General features: G+C 47.6%; 1 protein-coding gene across 1 annotated transcript in view; it reads left to right on the top strand.

Moving 5' to 3' along the window:
• Positions 1 to 14,266, top strand: part of MUC4 (mucin 4, cell surface associated) — a 48,260-nt gene extending 33,994 nt beyond the window's left edge. Inside the window, 15 exon segments of the mRNA XM_052645190.1 lie at positions 515 to 605; positions 1,023 to 1,190; positions 1,700 to 1,801; positions 2,433 to 2,666; positions 3,773 to 3,910; positions 5,404 to 5,585; positions 7,290 to 7,449; positions 8,375 to 8,398; positions 8,401 to 8,553; positions 8,941 to 9,014; positions 10,592 to 10,656; positions 10,741 to 10,959; positions 12,457 to 12,474; positions 13,020 to 13,184; positions 14,074 to 14,266. Coding sequence (XP_052501150.1) covers positions 515 to 605; positions 1,023 to 1,190; positions 1,700 to 1,801; positions 2,433 to 2,666; positions 3,773 to 3,910; positions 5,404 to 5,585; positions 7,290 to 7,449; positions 8,375 to 8,398; positions 8,401 to 8,553; positions 8,941 to 9,014; positions 10,592 to 10,656; positions 10,741 to 10,959; positions 12,457 to 12,474; positions 13,020 to 13,184; positions 14,074 to 14,266 — 1,986 coding nt within the window.
• Positions 14,267 to 21,300: the final 7,034 nt, after the last annotated feature.

Here is a 21,300-nt window from a genome sequence, read left to right as displayed (position 1 = left end):
GACATAGATAACCAACAAGCACCCACTGTATAGTACAGGGAACTCTACTCAATATTTTGTAATAACCTATAAGAGAAGAGAATCTGAAGAATTACATATATATATATTCTATATATGAATGTATGTTTGAATTTCTGTGCTGTACACCTGAAACTAACACAATTTTGTAAATCAACTGTATTTCAATATAAATAAAGAGTCAACCCTGGAGACACTGGCTTAAGTTCTGGTGAGACTGAAGAAACAACATCCAGCACCTTGTATTCCTTAGAGTGAAATAGGAATAATAATATTACCTACCTCACAGGGCTGTTGTGAGATTTAAAAGCTAATCTCCGAAATGTACCTTGCTCAGAGCCTGGCCCAGGCCAAGCACCCTCATGCATGGTAGCTAGCTAGCATCACCTCATGGTCAAACTCCCCATCACTTTCACCATCGTCCAAGCCCCAGGCTCCTTCCTCTGTTTCCGGCCCTGTGCAGGTTGGGCTGAGGTCTCTGCCAACTCCCTTCCAGGTTCAATGGCTCCTTAAGCCCAGTAACACCATCCATGTTCAGCTCAATAACCAGTCCATAGCATTTGAGACTAATGGTGAAGATACAAAAGGTAGACTGGGCCTCTCCTGCCTCCCTGGGTCAGGGTTGGCGGGGTACCCAGCAATGGGGAGCAGGGTGCTGGGGTGGAGAGGCGTGGTCTTGGGGCGGAGCAGCGTGGTCGTCACCCCACGGTCCCTCCGGCAGCCGTGCCGAAGCAACTTCTTCACTGGAGCCAGGCCTTAAACTTCCCTCTTCACTTCTCTGCCTCCTCTGGGGCCTCCTCCTCAGTCCTCAGGGAGAAGAGGGTGGGATGGGCCGCGAGCATGTCCTGTGAGTGTGCTTTGTGGCCACTGGAGAGGGACCGTGCCGGGCATCCCCTAGCTGCTCTGAGGCTCCTCTCTGCATCTTTAAACTTTACTGCTGACAAGTCCTGGGCTTCCAGGGCTCCACCGCTGGCTTTTTCCTCATTTGTCTCCCAACAATCTAGACCAGGAGATCTTCAGCAGCTCTGGGGTCATAATGACCCACTACGGCTCCACGGTATCAGCCAGTTTCGATGGTGCCGTTGCCGTCTCCGTGCTCTCTATCTCCCACATCCTCCACACCTCCTGCAGCCTTTCGAAGGAGTATCAGAGCCACACTGAGGGCCTCACGGGTAAGGAGCGGGCAGCACTCTGCCTCTGCAGCAGAGCTCAGATCCCCAGCCCACAGGCAGCTTCCCCTCCAGTGCCCCTGCGGACATCCCGAGTAGAGTTTTCTTTTCTCAGCGGAGGAGGAGGTGGGACCTCTTCAGCGGCCTTTGAGGCTCACTTCCCATCCTCCTTAAGCTGCCGGCCCAGGGCAGCAGAGGGGCCACTGAGGATGGGCTCTGGAGAGCGTGGGGCCGGCAGCCGCCCTTCCCCCACCTCCCTCCCTCCCTCGGGCGTCACACCCTCCTTCCATCCCCCACATTCCCTCCCTGCTTTCTCCACTTCCTCCTTTCCCTGGAGCAGAGGGTAGGCTCTGAGGTTATAGTCCTCTCCCCTCCTCCTGAGCAGAGAGCAGACGCCACCGAAAGAGGCTTCCCAGGCCCCTACTCCTCCCCACATCTCCCTGTGCCCTGGATGCTCCCTGGGGAAGGGAGGGCCGCCTCCCAGGGTGGCTGAGTCCTGCTCGGTGCCTCAGGCTTCTGGAATGGCAACCCAGATGACAACTTCAGGATGCCCAATGGCGCCACCATACCGAAAAGGAGCTCCGAGGAGATGCTTTTTCACTATGGAATGACCTGTGAGTCTGGGCCTCAGGGTTTTTGAGCAGATGGGGCAGGTCCCAGGTGAAGGAAGCTGCTGTACTGAACCCTCAGACCTATGGGAGCGAGACCTCTGTCCTTCATGAGAGAGGAGTAGAAAAGAAGAGACCTGGGGATGCTGGTGCCACCTCAGCTTTGTCCCCTCCACCCCAGATTTGTCCCCTCCATTCCCATCCCACCCACAGTCCTTCCTGGAAGAGAAGATGAGGGAGGTGGGTGGCCCTCACTCCCTAGAGCAGGGATTTCCAGAAGTAGAATCTGGAAGTCACTCTGTCTTCTGCAATCCCAAACTTATATAAAGCTAGGGTAAGGGGTGGACACAGGTGGCATTAGTGATAAAGAATCTGCCTGCCAATTCAGAAGACTTAAGATACCGGGGTTCCATCCCTGGGTTTGGAGGATCCCCTGGAGAAGGCCATAGCAACCCATTTCAGTATTCTTGCCTGGAGAACCCCATGGAACCTGATGAGCTATAGTCCATAGGGTCACAAAGAGTCAGATGTGACTGAAGTGACTTAGCACACAGCACACACAAGGGGTAGACACAATAGAATATAGCTGGAGTCCCACCCTGGTGCCACCATCATTGCATCACATAATGTGTTTTAGGGAAAATCAACGGAACAAGCCTTTTTGGCAAGAGGGACGACCATTTGCCTTCCAGCTTCACCCCCATCTTCCTTTCACAACTGCTGCAAAACATGACCTTGAATAAAAATTTGACCTCTTCTTGTCATGGAGATGATCAATGCATCTTCGATGTCCTGGCCACAGGAAGCGAAAAGCTTGGAAAGGACACTAGGGCGGTATTTAGAATCTACCAGCAGATGAACACTACTCTGAGTAAGTGGTGTGAGGCCTGGGGAGGCATGTGCAGAGTTAGGGCACAGATAAGGGGACGCCCTTCCATGACACTCCTTTGAGCTACACGTTTGTAAAATTTAACAGATTCTTTTGCTCAAGCTATTGCTCTACTCAAACCTTCCTACTCAGTGACTTCCCAGCTCACTGTTCTTAACGATGACCTTCAAAGCCCTATCCAGTCTGACCCCATTGCCCTTCCAAACTCTTCTCCTAGGACTTCCAGCCCCACTCCCTCCACACCAGCCCCACTGGCTTCTTTGTATTCCTCAGACATGCCTGGCTCCCTAGCAACTCAGACTGCACATGCAGTTCTCTTTGCCTGCTATGCTTTGCCCCAGGGTGCCTGGCAGGCTACCCCAGGTGCCTGGCACCCCTCACCTCCTTCCAGTTTCTATTCAACTGTCACCTTCTCAGCAGTGCCTTTCTTGGCTAACCTGCCTAAAATTTCACATTCACCCACACTTCCCATTTGCCTTCCCTGTTTTGTTTTTCCTCCTTAGCATCTATAACTAGCTATTAGTTAGTAACATATTTTCTAATTTTTATAGGTATCTTTTTTATTATTTGTTTGTTGCAGCATCCTTACTACGTAGAACAGTGCCAACCATACAGTAGGTGCTCAATAAATATTTGTTAAGTGACTGGCTGAATGAATGAATGAACAATGAAATGGAAATAGCAGGGCTCCAAAACACAGAGACCAGTGAAAAGGTTACATTCCGTCTCTATTCCTGACAAACACAATGCCCATGATGTTACCCTCATGGTTTTCAGTCCTCTTCCAAGTGTAAAACTCCTTAATAGTCTGAACAACGCTGTCCTCTGATTCACTTCATATTACACCTGGCGTAGCATTCTGATCAGGAAAGAACTTGAAATAAGTCCTGTCTGGGGAGAAGGTTGGGCAGTACAACCTCAGCCTGATCTTCATGGGTTTGTGAGCTGGTGCACAGACTAACTCCTATTTCTGGAGATGGGTCCCAGCCTGAGGAATGTCTCCCGCAAGCCAGAAGACTGAAAAGAGATGGCCCAGAAGGTGAGGGAGTATCCTGCCTTAAACCCCACATCCCTTCTTTGTGTCTCAGATCGGTACCCACCCTCTATCAAGGGTCCTGATGTGATAAAAGCCTACATGGGACAGACCACAGAGGTTAATTACACCAGCAACGCTAAGGACATCACATTCACCCTCAGAGAAAACTGCACGGAATTCAAGCTCTTTGGTAAGAACACTTGGCTGGGGGTTAGCGGATAAAGTCAGTGTCAAACTTTGGGTAATTTTGCATTATTATATCCTGTGCAACTTCATGTCACTTCTTCACTGGAATATCCAGGACCAGCATTTCTTAGGAATGATCGCTTTAATTCAAATAGGTGCCCCGCCCCCATCCCCAGTGAATAGCAGTGATGGGTTTATGGAGATTTGGCCAGCTAGCTAGATTGCCTCTTGGCATATACAACTTATTCAAAGATTCATTTCATCTCAGTCTTGAAATATGTTATCATCTTCATGTAATCAACAAATTATTAGAATAAATATGTCAATTAACAGGTACTAAATTTAAAACATTGCCTATCTATTAAAAGAAGGATATCACATGGAACAAGATTTAAGGAAATACAAAACCTTTATCTGGTCCATTTCTCACTATTTTTATGTTTGTCAACCGTGTTTACCTCACTTTGTCTCTCGTCTGCTTTTCTGTGCTTGGGCCAAGGAAAGCTTCATCTTTCTCTCATAGGAATGGTGTAAAGACCCCAGTTCAGGCCCGTAACCATGATCTGGCTCAAGAGTCAAAGCCCAGAGAACTCCCTGGCAGTCCAGTGTTTAAGACTCAGCACTTACACTTTCACTGCCATGGGGCTGGGTTCAAACCTGGTTGGGGAACTAAGATCCCACAAGCTGTGCAGCGTGGCCAAAGGGAAAAAAAAAAGAGTCAAAGCCCACGGCATGCAGCTTGCCTTCTGCTGCCAGCACTAATTAAGCTGGTGACTGTTCTTTGCTAAACCAAAGCCCTTAGGGACCTTATTCTGAACTCTGAACACGTCTCTGACTCATTTTCTTTCTCTGTGCATAAGAAGGGACTGCTTTGGCTGCACCCTGTTGCTTTACATTGCATCCTCCCAGGTGTCAAATTAATGGCACCAGGAAATTTTCCCGCCCACTTGGCTCCTATCCTGAAGACCGACAGCCTGGAAGTTACACTCATCTGTTCCCTACTATCAGCTCTTCTCAATCGACTGTTTTCAGGAGACGTTCTTAAATACACAAGACAGGTTGGGTCAGAAGAGTCTTTAAGTGAAATCAGGGCGGGGTTGGGGCTGCTGTGAAGCTGAAATCAGTTTGGCCTGCAGTTTAGTCTGGGGAAGTGTTGGGAGGTGGGGAGCAAGTGTTGGGAGGATCCTGGCCTTCATCCTCCATCCCCCTCCTGATGAGCCATTCTGGTGCAAGCCCAGGGGTCTCTGCAAGGGGCGGGGCAACTGCGTTCTGCTTGTGGAGGGCTGCCCCACAACCACTGAGATGGGCTGGTGCCACCTCCAGTTTGGAGTGTAATCAGGGCCACCCCAGGAAACTAACCTTGCTCAAGGAAACGCCACAGAAGATCAGAGGGGTGGTCGAGAGGGGTGGGGGAAATCCATCATCCACACCTGAGGTATCAGACAGAAGAGCAGATGGGGCTCCCAACTCTCAACGATCTTGTCTTCCTTGGGACAGAGAATGGGACATTGCTATGGACACCAAAGCTGCTGGAACCATTTACTCTGGAGATTCTAGCAAGCAGTGACCAGGGAAGCTTGTCGTCTGTACTGAAGCCAAGGACAGTGGTCTGTGAGTGCAAGGCAGAGAGCCAGTGTTTGTACAACCAGACCAGCTGGGTGAGCAACTCCTCCTTGGAGGTGAGTGTTAGAGAACGGGAGTAGGGGGAGTTTCCCTGTGGAGGGGAAAGGAAGTAGGAATTGAAAGGGTGTTGTCCTTCAGCCCCTTTGTGTCAGATGTGTGTTGGGAGGGGCGGTAGTCAGTGGAGCAGATACCAACCTCGGGTCACAAACTTAAGAAAGTATACGAAAGAACTTTCTTTAATGCTTGTAGCTCAACTGAATTTTTATCTCCCAGCTCCCATTCAGCCAGGTTGGTAGGAAACTTCCACCTCAGGCTTTCTTGGAGTTTCCCAGTTGTTTCCGCTCCTTGGTTCTGGAATAAGACAGTGAAGCGTGGGGTAGGAAGGTGCCTGTGCAGTCCCTGGGCCTGAGTCTACACAGCTCCCAGCTCCATGGGCCCTCCCTTCAGGCTCCATGGCTTCTGTGCTTTGCTCAGACAAAAGAAACCTCCTGTGAGTTGGCTTAGGGTCCCATCTGCAGAGAAACACTGCATAGCTACTTTTTTTTGCCGGGGGGAGTCATTTTCACGGTATTGGGAAGAGAAGTACAGATCCCCTCTGATCTTAGTCCCCCCGCCCAAAACTTTTTTCCCCTTTTACTCTCTTCCTCCAACAATGCGGGAGACTCGGGTTCAATCCCTGGGTCAGGAAGATATCCTGGAGAAGGAAATGGCAACCCACTCCAGTATTCTTGCCTGGAAAATCCCATGGATGGAAGAGCCTGGTAGGCTACAGCCCATGGGGTTGCAAAGAGTCCGGACACGACTGAGCGACTTCACTTTCCAACCGAAAGAAGCATCTCTTTAGCAGTTTGGAGAAAATCCTTCTCCATTCAAGTTTTTAGCCAAGATACCTGGCCTAAGTCATGAATTTGGCCCCGTCTCTTTTGTTTTTTCTTGTCACTTTTGAGGGGAGCCAGAAAGGAAAGTGTTTGGCTGGCAGCACTCCACCACCCACCACCTCTTTCACATCTTACACATACACACCCTCCTCCTGAGGCATGAGCAGAGAATCCCCACTTGAAGGGACCGAGGTAGAGGAGTCCAGAAGGCAGAAAATGAAAAAAATACAGAGTGGGGGGGGGGTGGGAAGGGGGAGAAATTAAAATCCATACAGCATTTTAGATATCCCAAGATATCTAGACTTGACAGTAGAAAGTGTTGAAAGGTTCCATTTCAGGGAGTTTTCGAGCGTCGTCTAGTAGGGGAGATAGAAAAGAGAGACATGAACTTGCTGAGAATCTGGCTGGTTCCCCTCCCTGTGCCCTTGATCTAGTTACCGCTTGCTCTCGCCATGCTCGGCAGGGAGTCTCCTTCTTGGGTGGGAGTCAGCAAGGGAAGGGAGAGCAGCAAACCAGGGCTTATGTGGGATCCAGTATTAAAGAGATGGGAGAATATTTTTTTAGCCACCATCTTACTCTAGAAAGGATTTCAGGCAAGGGGATTTGCTGTGAGAGGGAAGAGGCTGGGACCCCAGGGCAGGGCCTGGGCACAGAGCTCAGGATGGCCCAGGGAGGCCGCACGGCCTGGAGGACAGTCTGCCCTTGACAGGGTCGGGTGGGCCCAGGGCCTGTTCGAGAAGGTGGTCATTGGATACCGACATAATTAAGACAAGGACTTGGGATCCATAGGTTTTCAGACCAACAGGGTGGGTTACAGCAACACGCCAGAAACCGTTAATGGTCCAGCTCCTTGGCCACCCAGTGATCAGCAACCCATTCTAGGCGGCGGACTGCAAGTGCGATGGAAATACCTTCGGCCGCTACTGCAATTGCTCCAAAGACCCCTGTGACGAGCAGTGCTTCCCGAATGTGAAGTGCATTTCTGGGAGGGGCTGCAAGGCCTGCCCCCCGAACCTGACTGGGGATGGACATCACTGTGCATGTGAGCTGGGAACAAGGCCTTGGCAGGAAGTTCTGGGGACAGGTGATGTCTCGAGGGAGGGCCTAACACAGCTGGGCAAACCATTTCTTCCCACTTTCCAGTGAGGCTTTAGAATGTTCAGTGCAGGTAGGTATGGTAAGGAGGTGAGGTGGGTATTGTAGGTGTGAAGTTGAAGGAGAAGAGGTTGTATAAGCCTGGGGGAGGGGTCAGAGCAGAGCAGCCCTGAGGCACTGTTGGGAGAAACCCAGGGCAGGAGACTGAAGCCTGGAGAGGGGAGGAGACTTCCAGCAGCATCCAGGGAACCAGAAGCCAGTGGCGGCGGGCCCTCAGGCTCCTGGGGATTTTCAGATATGCCAGGCCCAGGGTCTCAGGACACCTGGGGGCAGGGGCTGCTGTGGGCATCTGGCAGCATGGGTGCCTCATCTTCCCTTTGAGTCCTCCTCCTGCCATCTGTCCCTTGACCTCTGAGCCACCAGAGTCACTGGGGACATCACGGAGAGGCGTCCACTAAGCCCCTGAAGCACCCCAGTGAAATCTGGAGACCACTACATATTCAGAGCAGAGACCAGAGAGGGTAAAACCACAGCCTCATAAATGCAGAAAAGGGGACAGAAGTGAAGAAAACAGGCTGGTGGGCTTTCCTGGAAGAGGGCCCTTTCCTGATGGGGAGAGTCTGATAAACACTCCATTCCCTCAGCGGACATGAGAGAACCCCTACCTAGCAGAGAAAAAAAGGGTTGCCTGGCAAAGAAATGTCTGGAAAAAGAAGGATAGTTTGGAGTTCAGAGTGGCCCACAAACAGAACATAGTTTAAACGGGCTTTGCGAGAAAGAAACCTAGCCTGTCCTGGGAACAGCTTTCCCTGGGCTGGGGCCCGCCCGGTGGTGCCTGGTGTGGCGCTGCTGACCTCTCGCTCCCCCTGCAGCTCTGGAGAAACCCTTCCTCTGTCAGACAAGTCCTGCCCTGAGGAATACTGCTGCAACAACGGCCTCTGCTCCGTCTCCCACACTCTGGGCTGCCAGCCCGTCTGCACCTGCCCCTCAGCCTTCACCGACGCCTGCTGCTTCCTGGCTGGGAACAATTTCACTCCAACCGTCCATCAAGGTTAAGACCAGATCCTCTGCCATCCCCACTTCTCTTGCCTTGGGTGAAGTTGGGGGACTCCAGGGGCCAGGCTAAATCCCTCAAACCCACAGGACAGAGCTCCAGATTTCCCTCAGGTGGTGGTAGATTGTAGGCTATGGGAGCGCGTGGGTGGCGACTGTCACAGCAGGAATCGCCAGCCTGAGCGGTCTGCTGGGAAAGATCGAAGGTGACCTCACAGCTCAGCACAAGTCAGGGGAACCTTGACCATCGTCCAGGGTGCACTAGGGTGAGGGTCAGCAGACTTGGCCGCCTCTTCTGGGACCTTCTGTCAGTGTAGGATAGGGTGGTCTCTCTGGGCTAGGTAAACCTGTGAGGCAATTATGAATCTGCTTTTCCCATCTCCAGAGCTTCCTTTAAGGATCATCCAGCTCTCTCTCACTGAAGACGAAAATGCTTCCCAAGCAGATATCAATGCCTAGGTCAGTGCTGCAGCTCTGGGTGGGGGGCGGGCCTTGGCAGGTTCAGGCAAGGTTTTAGCCCTGGCTTGTGCCTTCTGAGTCTCAACATCCATCTGGATTCTACTGCCAGAGGAGGCAGGAGCACCTTGCTCCACGGAAGGCTGAGGGTGAGGAAGGCAGGAAGGCCCAGGATGAAGATTTCCAAGTGGGGTGGGATGGCCAACTCTCAACAAATAGAGTCCAAGGTGACTGGGTCAACACAGCCTCTCCTTCTGGGCATCCCTTGGGACCTGCACTTGGATATTATATGGAAGAAACAGAGAGGGCATTTCACATCCAGGAAACCTTCCTTGACTTCCCTGAGGGACGTTCTCTTCCTGGCTCCCATGCCCTAGCCCATTGCCCAGTCACAGGCTCAGGCACAGTAGTTGTTACTGAGGCTCTCGAGTTCTGCTGCCACTGCTGCTCGGTCACTTCCATCGTGTCCAACTCTGTGCGACCCCGTGGACTGCAGCCCACCAGGCTCCTCTGTCCATGGGATTCTCCAGGCAAGAATGCTGGAGTGGGTTGCCATGCCCTTCTCCAGAGGATCTTCCCAACCCAGAGATCGAACCTGGGTCTCCTGCATTGACAGACGGATTCTTTACCGCTAAGCCACCAGGGAAGCCCATATAGAATCCTTCTGCTGCTGCTAAGTCACTTCAGTCGTGTCCGACTCTGTGCGACCCCAGAGATGGCAGCCCACCAGGCTGCCCCGTCCCTGGGATTCTCCAGGCAAGAACACTGGAGTGGGGTGCCGTTTCTGGGCTCAAATCCTGGTACTACCACTCACTAGAGCAGGTATAATGATTAGACAAATTATTTGATCTTCCATCTGTAAAAATAGAAATGATGATAGTACTTAGGTCAATGGTTTGTATGAAGGTTTAAATGATTATGTAAAGTGCTCAGTTCAGTGCCTAGAACACAATGTGTTAAAAAAGATTATCCAAATAATTATTACTGCTGCTATTACTACTACAGCACTCTACACTCTGGTAAAATCTGTTGACATTTGTCTGCTGAGCCACACTATGGCCTTTGAGAATGGATTGTTCCTAAATCATACTGATATCCCGAGCACCTGACTGTCCCCTAGGTCTAGGTCTGGCTAAATATAATCGATGTTCATTATACAGGTGGGGAGAGAATGAATGGGTAAGTCAAGAATTAGAGGCAAGTTAGGGGCTATTCATTGAAAGTCCTTCACTCACCAACAAACTTCTATTAAGCAGGGATGTGTGCCAGTCACCAGACTAAGCTGGGGTGCAGGGATGAAGAAATGATGAGAAACATTCTGGTGGTCCAGTGTCCTCATATTCAAAGAAGGAGATAGGGAGTTCCCTGGTGGCCTACTGGTTAGGATTCCGAGTTTTCACACCGTAACCTGGGTTCAATCCCTGGTCAGGGAACTGAATTCCTGAAAGCCGAGAGGCTCCACAAAAAAAAGAGAGAGAGAGACAGGGATGAATAAGTTCATTGAAGTGGGAAGGGTCTCCTCTGTGGACTGGGCCTCACCCTTGCTTCCACTCCCCACCCAACCCCCATCTCTGCCCTAGGTGGCCGATAGCCTGAAGAACCTGGAATTGTGGGCCTTTCTCTGGAACAGACAAGTGGATGAAACGTAAGCGGGGCTGTCCCTGCCTGGTCCCGGGTCCTCCTCCAGACTCCTCTCCTCTCGGCCCCTCACTGTGCCCCTCCCATACAGTAAACCTTCAACAGCACCAGCTTCAGGAAGCTCCCTTCACCACTGGAACATCATCTCTGAGTTCCAGTACCGCCCTGAGGGCCCTGTCATTGACTTCCTGAACAACCGGCTGCTGGCTGCAGTGGTGAAGGTGTTCTTACCCCCGGCTCCCCAGATGAGGGGGAAGAGAAGTGGGGGGCCCAGGAACAACGTGGCCTTCCACTCCATCTCCAGGAAGAAGTGTGATGGCTCGTGAGTACTATCTGGGGGATAGCTCCTGGGATAGGTGAGGGGGGAGGTAGGCAGTGAGAGCCTGTCACAGGTCTGCAGCCCACACAAACCCATAGCTGAAATGTATTCTGCAGTGGGCCACAGATAAGAAGCAAGTTAATTTAGTTTTTGTTGTTGTTGTTGTTTGTAATTTTTGAGAAAAACTGTGAACATTTTACCCACTAGCCTTCTAGATTTAAGAACAGGAGCACAAAGTACTGCTTGGTGAGTCCCCGTGTGTATAATCCCCAGCTGCTGCTTTCCATCGCTGCCAAGGTTTTTCTCTCTCTAAAACTGTTAATGATTGGGTTAAAAGGCCATTGCACTTTATAAACATAAACAAAGACATTCTTTCTGCCTCTGCCCCCCAACTGGAGACAGTAAGTTGAAAGCTGGAGACCTGGCCCATGGGCAGAGACTCCCTTCCTGAAAAAGCGTGACCCTCTGCAAAAGCCATCCCCAATCCAGGTCTCAGTACCCCCACCTGGAAAATGAGATGGGATTTCCGAGGTCCCTTTCAACTCTGACAGCCCCTAATTATGCTGGAACAGGAATAAGATAGGTTGGCAAACTTGCCAGAGAAGGAAAGAAATAGCTCACCCTAATTTTTGAAGTCAGGCAGAAACTGGCAGGGACTATGCCAAACCCAACAGAAGCTGCTGTTACTTGGATCAAACAAGAGCTTCTTCTAGAATCCAGGCTAAGCCTCCTCCCTCCCAGCGGCAAAAATTTGAAATCCTCCAAACTGCTATGTGTGTGTATGTGTGTTTGCAGATGGGGGATTGACTTTTAGTAGCAAAAACAAACAAAACCCCCACAATTTTTACAATATAAGTACAATGTGTTATAGAAACTTCAGGAAACACAGATTAACAAAAAGAAAAAAAAAATCACCCCTAATTCCAAACCCCAGAGACAAACCCATTTTGCGCATATTCTTTTGAACTTTCTTGTATGCATAGGAACCTTCACACATATCAATTTATTTTTTTTTTTACGATAAAAGGATCAAGTCATGCCTAATGTTTGATAACTTCCCCGTTACTCAAATAATTGTGAACGTGATGGTTGGATGGCATCACTGACTCAATGGACATGGGTTTGGATAGACTCTGGCAGTTGGTGATGGACAGGGAGGCCTGGTGTGCTGCGGTTCATGGGATCACAAAGAGTCGGACACGACTGAGCAACTGAACTGAGCTGAATGCCTTGTCTATTGTATACACATTTCATTTGATATTTTATAACATACATGCTATATTTTAGACAGAATGTTATACTAACAGTGACCATTTATTGAGGGTTACTGTGTCAGGTACCTGCTGAGTACTCTGCATATATTATCACATTTAAACATCTAAGCAAGGTAGTTTCCTTTTAAAAATAAGGAAACTGATGTTGAAAGAGTTAAGAAATTTCTCCTAAATCACACAACTAGTTAGCAGTAGAGTTTGAGTATCAGTTCAGTCTGGCTGACTTCACAGCATACGCTCTTAACCGATGCATATCTGGAGCTTATCAGTTGCACAATATGCTTTGTTTAACAAAACCACGGAGAAGGCAATGGCACCCCACTTCAGCACTCTTGCCTGGAAAATCCCATGGACGGAAGAGCCTGGTGGGCCGCAGTCCATGGGGTCGCTAAGAGTCAGACACGACTGAGCGACTTCACTTTCACTTTTCACTTTCATGCATTGAAGAAGGAAATGGCAACCCACTCCAGTGTTCTTGCCTGGAGAATCCCAGGGTCGGGGGAGCCTCATGGGCTGCCGTCTACGGGGTTGCACAGAGTCGGACACGACTGTAGCGACTTCGCAGCAGTAGTAGCAGCAGCAGCAACAAAACCACTCTCATGAAGCATTGCTGCTCTTATAAACCATGCTGCTCTGAACCTTCATGAACATATGTAGTTTTTCTGTGGTTTCCAATTATGTCTCAGGATAAGTGCCTGAACATGCAATTCTTCATCATAAAGGTATAGGCTTGCAGTTAATCAGTTGTTTTCCATGTTCACTTGTGTCTTACCCAACAGTGAATGTGAGCATGCTGGCAACTTACTTGCAATGCAATGGCTACAAGGACTACCGCCTGGTCTACAGCCCTCAGGGTGGCTTCACCTGCGTGTCCCCCTGCAGTCAGGGCTACTGTAAGCACGGAGGCCAGTGCCAGCACCTGCCAGATGGGCCCCGCTGCAGGTACCTCATGGTGTCTGAAAATTAGGACGATCCCCTTTGCCATTGAGAGAACAGGGATCAGAGAAAAGGGGAGATGGAAAAAAATGTGTGAGTGCCCATGCTGGGTGGAGAGTAAAGATAGTATATTACCTCTGCAACTCAGACCAGCTACTGGGGGCCAGGGGGGTATTCTGTCCATTTTAAAGATGAGAAAACTGCAGCTTAGAGAGGATAAGAAACCCAGTAAGTTAAGTAGCAGGATCCAGGCTCCAAAGCCAAACCCTTACACATGATTTTACTTCTTGGGTGGACAGCCTGCTATCTCCTGGTAGAAACGGAACCCTCTGTCTTGGGTCTAGACCTGGCCCTCCTTAAGATTACCACTCAAGGTGGTCCTCTCAAACTGGAGCCCTTTGTCCTGTTACTTCATCACCAGTAGTGAGGGGAGTGCGCTGAACCAAAGGCCTACTAAGGAGAAGGGCAGCACCACCCGGGCCCTCTTATCACAAGAGCGCCCTCGCTTCTTATGATAAGAGGGCCCTCTTATCACAAGAGCGTCTTCGCTTGTCCCCACTTGTGTCCCCACTTGCAGATACACCCAGCCTGCTCCGCATCCGGTCCATGGAGGGGTAGGGGCAGGGCTGGGTTTTTGTCTGCTCATGCTCACCTGCGGCCAGCCCTGCCCCCTCCGGGCGGTCCAGGTGGAATGGACCCTCTGTGAATTCACCCCACGGCTGCCTGGGTTGCCCAGTGGTCTTCCATCAGCTGGGCAGCAGGGCTGACTCCACCCGTCCCCTAGAGGGGGGCCCAGCCTGCCTGGAAAACCTCCTCCTTGGCAGGAGAGGAGGGATGGGGAGGATCAGCGCTGGCCTCCACCCCTGCTAACCGCGTCCCCCTTCTCTATCCCCAGCTGTGTGCCCTCCTCCATCTACACGCCCTGGGGCAAGCGCTGTGAGCAACTGAGCATGAAACTCGGAGCCTTCTTCGGGATCCTCTTCAGGACCCTGGGCGTCATCTTGCTGCTGGGGGTCGCGGTGTTTGTGATCCTGCATTTCCGGGGCTCCTGGGCCGGTTTCTCCTACCCGCTGGACTCCGAGAGCTGAGGCCTGGTCCCGAACACGAACACGGGCGGCTGTGGCCTAGGATACCTCCGGACCCACCCCAGCCTCACCTGCACACACTTTCAGGCATCGTGCTTTTGGGATACTGGAAAAAGGAAGATGACTGATGATGATTCATTATTCTTCAAGAATGGTTAATGGGAATGAATAATAAAGTCAAGAGCACACCTTGTCAGTACAGAAGACACAGAGGCTGACAGGAAGAGGTCATAAAGATCTACTATATAAATAGATGGGTTCTCACGCAGACCTACCCACAGAGAGGACACCAACCTACTGAAACACAGCATTCACATATCAGAGTTGATGAGGTGATGGCTCTAAATTAAAAACCAAAATACATTTGCATACAGAACTCTCCAGTTCACTTCTAATTAAAGCCTATTTAAATAAAATCCTTCTGGCTTTTTGTGTTTCCAAAGTCATGGGTTTCATTCATGATTTTCCTTTGGTGGCTGAAGGTCTTGGCACAGAGGGTGGCGGGAGCAGAGGTCAACTGGACTCAGTCCTGCTTCAGCCCTCAGTTACTCCATGTTGGGAAGCTGGGTTGCTCCAGCCCAGATTTGGATCTTTTCTTCAGCTTCCATATCACTTTCTTCCCCTCCCCACAACACAAGTCAAGGCCTGGCCCTCTGAGGAGGATGGTGGAGATACCCCAAAAGGGAGTATCCCCAACTCTCTCCGAGGACCCCTCCCTGCCTTTCTGGTCTGCTGCTGACTGTGTTCCCTGGAGGAAGGATTGAATCATAACAGCTCCCTTTCCAGGAGCCACTCCATCCCTAGATCTAAGGTCCCAAACCCATGATACACTTTCTTTGCCCTTTGCTGGGCCCCAGTCAGAGCTTTTGAGCTGCTCCATCCCAAAGTTCCTTAGCTTCATTCTGCTTGTTCCCAGGAACCTGATCAATTTCCACCCCCTTCCTTCTCTCTTACCAGGCAAAATTTTATCCATATCTGACAGAACAACTCCAGAAACAACTGGTCCACACCTCCTGTTTCTAGAGCACCTCAGTTCCAACTCTATGCAGAAACTAGATAGTTGCCTTTTGGTCTTATCCCAAACCCGTAAAGAGAGAGAGAATCTGATTGGTCCAGCTTATGTCAGTTGTCCATCCCTGATCCAATCAAGTGTAGCCATAGGGTATAAAAGGTGATCACATGATACTAACTTGATGTTCAAGCTCAGACTTGTAGATGTGTGTGAGTGATGTTGAAGGAAGTTCCCAGAGAAGCTTGATCTCTGATCTAAGCAGAGGCTCCAAACTGCTTTTCATTAGAGAATGACTTCTCCCAGCAGATGAAGCTCCTGCCAATATGTACAAGGCTGTTGTTTTACCTTCAATTGCCCCATAGTGTAATCAAGTCTCCATATAGAATCACATTCATTTAGTCACAGCATTCATGTGTCAAGAATTAAGCACACTGGAATTTTCTAGTAGTCTAGTGGTTAGGACTCTGCACTTCTGCTTCCTCCACTAGAAGGGGCATGGATTCAATCCTTGATTGGGAACTAAGATCTTGTATGTTGCATGGTGCAGTCAACAAAAGAAAAAAAGAATTAAGCACATAGCTCAAATGGGTTCACTGGTGAAATCTATCTAACTTTTCAGGAAGAAATTCTACCAACTCTATAATCTCTTTCAGAAGATTGAAGCAGAGGAAGTCTTCCTAACTCATTCTGTAAGATCAGCATTTTCCTAATAATAAAACCATAAAAATACATCAGAAGAAAATAAAACTATACATCAATCTCTCATAAACATAGATGTAAAATTCTCAACAAAATATTAGCAAATCAGATCCAACTATGAATAAAAGTATTATACACCACAACTGAGTGGCATTTATCCCAGGTCTGCAAGGTTGGTTCAACATTTTTAAATAATGTAATTTATCATGTCAAAAGACTGAGAAAGAAATCAAATGATCATATCCATAGATGCAGAAAAAGCATTCAACAAAATTCACCACCTTTTTATGGACTTCCCAGGTGGCTCAAGAGGTAAAGAACCTGCCTGCCAACATGGCAGGCATAAGAGGTGTGGGATCCGTCCCTGGGTCGGGAAAATCCCCTGGAGGAGGGCAGGGCAACTCACTCCAGTATTCTTGCCTGGAAAATCTCATGGACAGAGGAACCTAGTGGGCTATAGACCATGGGGTCTCGCAGAGTCGGACACAACTGAAGTGACTCAGCACAGCGCAGCACACAGCATAACACCATTTTATGACCAAAACTCTGAGCAGACTAGGAATAGAGGGGAACTTCCTTAGCTTGATAAAACCTTCTTTCTCTTTCTCTCTAAAAAATCCTACAGCTAACATCAAGCTTAATGCTGAGAACTCAAAACTTTTCAGCTAAGATCTGAAATAAGACAAGGATGGCCTCCTCTAGCTTCTCTTGCCTCTAAGGCAAGAATGTCCCAAATCACTGCAGATGGTGACTGCAGCCATGAAATTAAAAAATGCGTGATCCTTGGAAGAAAAGCTATGACCAACCTGGACAGCATATTAAAAAGCAGAGACACTACTTGGCCAACAAAGGTCCATCTAGTCAAAGCTATGGTTTTTCCAGTAGTCATGTGTGGATGTGAGAGTTGGAATATAAAGAAAGCTGAGCACTGAAGAACCAATGTGTTTGAACTGTGGTGTTGGAGAAGACTCTTGAGAGTCCCTTGGACTCCAAGGAGATCCACCCAGTCCATCCTCAAAGAAATCAGTCCTGAATATTCGTTGGAAGGACTGATATTGAAACTGAAACTCCAATACTTTGGTCACCTGATGCGAAGAACCGACTCACTGGAAAAGTCCCTGATGCTGGAAAAGATTGAAGGCAGGAGGAAAAGGGGATGACAGAGGATAAGATGGTTGGATGGCATCACCAACTAGATGGACATGAGTTTGAGCAAGCTCCCGGAGTTGGTGATGGACAGGGAGGCCTGGTGTGTTGCTGTCCATGGGGTCGCAAAGAGTCGGACACAACTGAGTGACTGAACTGAACTGTCCCCCTCTTACCACTACTTTTCAACATTGTACTGCAAGTCCTAATTCAGTAAGGCACACACAAAAAAATTTTAAGGTATACAGATTGGAAAGGAAGAAATGAAACTATCGTTGTTCACAAATGACATGATTGTCTATGTAGAAAATTTGAAAGAATTCTTTTTCAATCTTCTAAAACTATTAACTATAACAAGATTGTAAGATACAAGATGCACAAAAGTCAATTATTTTCCTATATACCAACAATGAACAAACAAAATTTGAAATTAAAAGCACATTACCATGTACATTAGCAACCAATAGAGTTAAATACTTAGGTATAAATCTAACTAAATATGCTGTTGTTGTTTTAGTCATTGAGTTGTGTCTGACTCTTTTGTGACCCCGTAGTCTGTAGCTCACCAGGCTCCTCTGTCCATGGGATGTCCCAGGTGAGAGTACTGGAGTGGGTTGTCATTTCCTTCTCCAGTGAATCCTCCCAATCCAAGGATGGAACCCACATCTCCTGCATTGACAGGCAGATTCTTTATCACTGAGCCACTAGGGAAGCCCAATAAAATATATACAACATCTATATATGGAAAACTATAAAAACTGATGGAAGATATCATAGAACTAAATAAATGGAGTGATACTCCATGTCCATGAATTGGAAGACTCAATATTGTCAAGAAGTTCTTAATAGCTCCTCCCAGCTCAATCTACAGATTCAATGCAATCCCAATCAAAACCCCCCCCCCCAGCAAGATTTTCTATAGATAATGACAAACTGATTCTACAGTTTCTGTGGAGAGGCAAGAGACCTAGAATAGCCCATTCAATATTGAAGGACAAGAACAGAGGACCTATATTACTCAACTTCATGACTTTTAAGCTAAGTACTTTATAAACTACAGTAATCAAGACAGTGTGCTATTATTAAAGGATCAGACAAACAAATCAATGGAACAGAATAAAAAACCCTACAAATGGACTCATATGAATATAGTCAGCTGATCTTTGATTAAGGAGCAAAGGCAACACAATGACACAAGACAGCTTTTTAAACAAATGGTACTGGAACAACTGAATATTCACATGCAAAACTATGAATCTAGACACAGACTTTACACCCTTGACAAAAATTAACTCAAAATGGATCCAGACATAATGTCAAACACAGAGCTATAAAACTCCTGGAAGTTAACATAGGAGAAAACCTAGATGACTTTGAGTATGGTAATAATTTTTCAGGTATAGCACCAAAGGCATGATCCATGAAAGAAAGAATTAATAAGCTGGACTTCATTAAAATTAAAAACTTCTGTGACAATATCAAAAGAATGAGAAGGCAAGCCACAGACTGGGCAAAATATTTCAAAAGATAACATCTGATAAATAACTGTCACCCAAAATATACAAAGAACTCTTAAAACTCAGGAACAAGAAAACAATCTGATTAAAAAATAGGCAAAAGACCTGAGCATAGACCTCACTGAATAAAATACATGGATGGCAAGTAAGCTATGAGAAGCTGTTCAACATCACACATCATTAGAAAACTGTAAATTAAGACAATAAGATTCCACTCCACACAAGAGGCTTCCGTGGTGGCTCAGTGGTAAAGAATCCTGCTGCCAGTGCAGGAGATGTGGGTTTGATCCCTGGGTTGGAAAGATCCCCTGGAGAAGGAAATGGCAACCCATTCCAGTATTCTTGCCCAGGAAATCCCATGGACAGAGGAGCCTGGCAGGCTATAGTCCATGAGGTCACAAGAGTCAGACATGGCTGAGCGACTACACAACACACATCCATGAGAATGGCCAAGATCCAGAACACCGACAACACCAAATGCCGTAAGGATGTGGAGCAAAAGGGATTCTCATTCACCGCTTCGGGGAATTGTAAAATTGTGCAGCCACCTTGGAAGACAGTTTGACAGTTTCTTACAGAACTAAACATACTCTCACCATATGATCCAGCAGCTGCACTCCTTGGTATTTACCCAAATGAACTGAAAACTTACATCCACTACAAAAACCTATACACGTACGTTTACGGTAAATTTATTCATAATTACAAAATTTGGAAGCCACAAAATTGTCTTTTGGTATCAGTTCAGTTCAGTTCAGTCACTGAGTCGTGTCCGACTCTTTGCGACCCCATGGACTGCAACACACCACGCTTCCCTGTCCATCACCAACTCCCGGAGCTTGCTCAAACTCATGTCCATCGAGTCAGTGATGCCATCCAACCATCTCATCCTTTGTCATCGCCTTCTCCTCCTGCCTTCAATCTTTCCCAGCATCAGGGTCTTTTCCAGTGAGTCAGTTCTTCGCATCAGGTGACCAAAGTATTGGAGTTTCAGCTTCAGCGTCAGTCCTTCCAACGAATATTCAGGACTGATTTCTTTGAGGATGGACTGGGTGGATCTCCTTGGAGTCCAAGGGACTCTCAAAAGTCTTCTCCAACACCACAGTTCAAAAGCATCAGTTCTTTGGCACTCAGCTCTCTTTATATTCCAACTCTCACATCCATACATGACTACTGAAAAAAACCATAGCTTTGACTAGACAGACCTTTGTTGGTAAAGTAATGTCTCTGCTTTTTAATGTGTTGTCTAGGTTGGTCATAGCTTTTCTTTCAAGGAGCAAGCGTCTTTTAATTTCATGGCTGCAGTCTACGAAATGGTATATGAACAGATAAATGAACTATGATACTTGAGACAATGAAATACTATTCAGCATTAAAAAGATATAAGCTATTAAGCCATGAGAAGACATGAAGGAAAGTTTACATACCTTATGATTTCAAAGATATGATGTTCTGGATAAGGCAAAACTATGGCGTTGGTTAAAAAAAAAAAAAAAACCAGTGGTGTCCAGGGACTTAAGAGGGAGGCAAGGAGGAATCAGCAGAGCACAGAGGATATTTAGGGCAGGAAAATTACTCTGTACATTACTGCGATGGCAAATGCATGTTATAATACATTTGTCAAAACCCATAAAATATACAACACCAAGAGTGAATGTTAACATAAACAATGGACTTTGGGTGCTAATATTATGTCATCATAAGTTCATCAATTATAACAAATGCACTCTGATGGGGGATGTCAATGGTGGGGGAGATTGTAAGGTGTTGGGGGAAGGGGCTATATGGGAACTCTACTTTTGGCTCATTTTTACTATGAACATAAAACTACTCTAAAAATAAAATTTATTAACTAAAAAACAGTAAAAATTCAAATAAAAGAACTAAGCACATACAGAAGAGAAATTGGTTGGGGGTGGGGTGTGGTCCAGCTGTTAGAAAGAAGGGAATGTGAAACAAAGAGGGAAGGATGATTTAAGCGTGACGGACTGGTGAGACTGCGATGCCCTGACTGCTGCAGTCCCAAGCTATGCGATGAGGACTTTATAGTGTGACTTGAGGTGGGTGGGGGGCAAGGACATGCAGAGAGAGGAGGAAGGCTCTCCTTTAGCTTAAGGTACAAAAGTTACATCTCATCCTAAACCCAGTGAGGACCCTTGACTGATGGATTGAACAATGCTGTGCAAGGCATGATTGTTTTGTTGTTTTGTTTCCAGCCCCCCCTTGAAAAAATCTGTTTCCTTTAATCTAGGAGCCACTGGAGTTTTCAAAATGATATTAACAAGTCACTCCCTAGAATTAAAATATAAACACACACCCAAAGCCACATAAAAAGAAACGTACTTGAAACAGTAGATAAAGCTTTAAATTTCAGTGGAGTGCTAATTTAATCAGGGAAACTATAGCATTTTTGCTATCTTCATTTAAACAAGTTATATGATCTCTGCTACCCACTCCAGTATTCTTGGGCTTCTCTTGTGGCTCAGCTGGTAAAGAATCCACCTGCAATTCGGGAGACCTGGGCTTGATCCCTGGGTTGGGAAGATCCCCTGGAGAAGGGAAAGTATTCTGGCCTGGAGAATTCCATGAAGAGTCAGACACAACTGAGCGACTTTCACTTTCATGATCGTGAATCTCGACTCTCTGCATCCAAAAGGGAAGTC

Source organism: Budorcas taxicolor, chromosome 1, assembly GCF_023091745.1.
Source record: "Budorcas taxicolor isolate Tak-1 chromosome 1, Takin1.1, whole genome shotgun sequence".
Taxonomy (NCBI): domain Eukaryota; kingdom Metazoa; phylum Chordata; class Mammalia; order Artiodactyla; family Bovidae; genus Budorcas; species Budorcas taxicolor.
The sequence above is the reverse complement of the archived record's forward strand: the minus strand, read 5'-3'. Positions and strand labels throughout refer to the sequence as shown.